The sequence below is a fragment of the Notothenia coriiceps genome, unplaced genomic scaffold (assembly GCF_000735185.1).
Source record: "Notothenia coriiceps isolate Sejong01 unplaced genomic scaffold, NC01 NC01_scaffold00022809, whole genome shotgun sequence".
Classification (NCBI taxonomy): Eukaryota; Metazoa; Chordata; class Actinopteri; order Perciformes; family Nototheniidae; genus Notothenia; species Notothenia coriiceps.
Window position 1 is genome coordinate 1611 of NW_011355510.1, and position 2437 is coordinate 4047.

Below are 2437 nucleotides of genomic sequence, written 5' to 3' on the forward strand. Positions count from 1 at the left end.
GTTGTAAATTATTCTCTTATTGTGATTGTAGTAAAGTGTTTTTATTACATGTACAGCACTTTGGCTCGACCAAAAATCACTTTCAAATGTGCTATATAAATAAAACTTGATTTGATGCAGCCAATTGTATGTTTTTGTTAATATTATGAACATACGATGGTACAACAGGGTATTTTAGTGTCAATGATCTGGGCTTGATGTGCAATTCGTTTTGACCGTGTTGTATACACACACCCTTTTTGGCTGCAATAACTTTGTCGATATTGGAAAGTACACGCATCCTACTAGTTAATCCCAGTTTATGAATCTCTCTGATATATTGTGGTGTAAAAAACTAGCTTGTAAGACGGATGTAGGGAAAAAAGGAGAGTATGTGCTTAATTGGTGTCCTATGGATAATGGGCTGCAACAGGCTTATAAAGTCATTCTAAAAGACTTTTCATTTCCATCATTAAAGGGTTTGAAGAGTGAACAAAGACTTCCCTGATGCATACAGCAGTATAAGATTGATCCGAAACACGAGAAATAGAAATACTTTTTAATTTGAAGGTTCATCACAGGCATAATCGTAAACAAGATATTTAAAAATGCAGATTTCATTATCGTCGCCATACTCTCCCGTCTGTCATGCGCTGTGTCACTGTCACTCACACTCTCACACACACACACATTTACTTACACACCAGAGACTAAAAACACAAAAAAAAAAAGTGACTAGAGACTCTGCTGCATTAAAATACAATCCACCATGGATTCACTGCCTCACGCATGCACGCACACACTCACAGAGAAAGAAAGGTCTGCATCGGGGGGCTGTGTTGCTGTCGTAACTTCTACCTGGACAAAGAAGTGATCCTGAGAAAGGCAAAGAACAAACCATTAGTTTGATGAACAGACGTGTTCACCTAGTGTTATTAATGCAACAATTAAAGGAAATGTATTTTAGTAGCTCCTAAATCATCTACCCGTTTACTCTGTCATGATCCGTCTGTCTGTACATAAAAGATCCAAAACACATTCTTCCCGCTCATCTTATTTGTGCTTGCTTGCCCAACCAAAGCCCCCCAGGTGACACTGTAACTCACTGTAGCTTGTCCTGTAGCAGCTCCAGCCTCTGTCGGTCCACATAGCGCGAGAAGAGGGAGAGCAGGTTGGGAGGGGTGAAGAGGGGAGGGGACAGAGATGAGGGGGGGACGCTGAGCAACTCCCTCGTCACCGAGAACACCAACTCAGTCCTGGATCAATGGCAAACAGCAACACAAGAGACACATACTTTGTGTGGGTGTGAAGAAAAGACGAGGATAAAACATAACGGCAGAGAAACAGTGAACAGAGACACGTTGGAGAAAGCACGAGAAAAAGGTTTACATCACTGACACCACATCTTACCATCGATTGTCGTCCATGAGCTGACAGTTGGAGTCAGAGCTTTGCATCCTCTCTCCTTCACTCAGGATCAGATAGAGCAGCGTCACACCAAACTGAACCGAAACAAACAGAAGAGTTGTGTATGTGACGGATACATGTCATTCATTATTTTGAGATTTGAGATTGCAAGGTCATAACGAATATTTTTTTTAAAGACATTTTTATACAAATAAATGTCTTATTTTCAGATTTAAAAAATGCCTTTAAAAAGGATCAGCAGGACCCTTCCTGCAAACAGCGGAATATCAAAAGCCATTCATGCAGAAACATACTTCATTGTTTGTTTAGGTTATTATTTAGATCTGTGCGTGCAGCTGAAATGTTTAAATTGTTATATTTCTCTTTTGCCTCTGGCTTTAGTTGAATGCTACTTTTGTGGGCACTGAAAGCACTTAAAACAGAAGCAGTACTTGTACTTCAATTATTATGAATAGTCATGTCAATGTGATATTTCTGTTTGTATTAAAGCATTTGCGAAAATTCTAAAAGACCAGAGGCCTGTGCGACGAAGGAGGTTCAACCTAACCTGGATATGTTTCAGTTACCCGGCTTACCTAATCCAAAACAAACGCGCTCTTGCTAAGCGGTCCTACGACGTTGGCTATCAACTCGTTAACTCAAGCCAGCCGTGCCCTATCTAGTTAGGTGCGCGTTCACATGAAAGGGGTGGTATTTGGAGCATTCGACCAATCACAAACATGGAGAAGCATACGGACAGCGCAGCGTCATACTTCCTGAATGAAAAGTTTTCATTCAGGAAGTATGACGCTGCGCTGTCCGTATGCTTCTCCATGTTTGTGATTGGTCGAATGCTCCAAATACCACCCCTTTCATGTGAACGCGCANGTGGATTAAAGTGTTTAAGTCATGGATGTTTAACGTCTTCATATTTGTCTAATATTATAGTTGACTTTTCATTCAGGAAGTATGACGCTGCGCTGTCCGTATGCTTCTCCATGTTTGTGATTGGGTCATGCTACCAATACCACTGAGACTGACCAAGGCACAC

The 2437-nt window shown here is 41.0% G+C and overlaps 1 protein-coding gene across 1 annotated transcript in view; it reads right to left on the reverse strand.

The window, feature by feature from the left end:
• Positions 1 to 524: 524 nt before the first annotated feature.
• The window catches only part of LOC104954085 (protein PAT1 homolog 1), a 4827-nt gene continuing 2914 nt past the window's right edge, over positions 525 to 2437 (reverse strand). Inside the window, exons 6-8 of the mRNA XM_010781136.1 lie at positions 1390 to 1481; positions 1086 to 1235; positions 525 to 855 (exon numbers count right to left, since the gene is read on the reverse strand). Of these exons, the coding sequence (XP_010779438.1) occupies positions 834 to 855; positions 1086 to 1235; positions 1390 to 1481 (264 nt within the window). The 3' untranslated portion in view covers positions 525 to 833. The remainder of the gene's footprint in view (positions 856 to 1085; positions 1236 to 1389; positions 1482 to 2437) is intronic.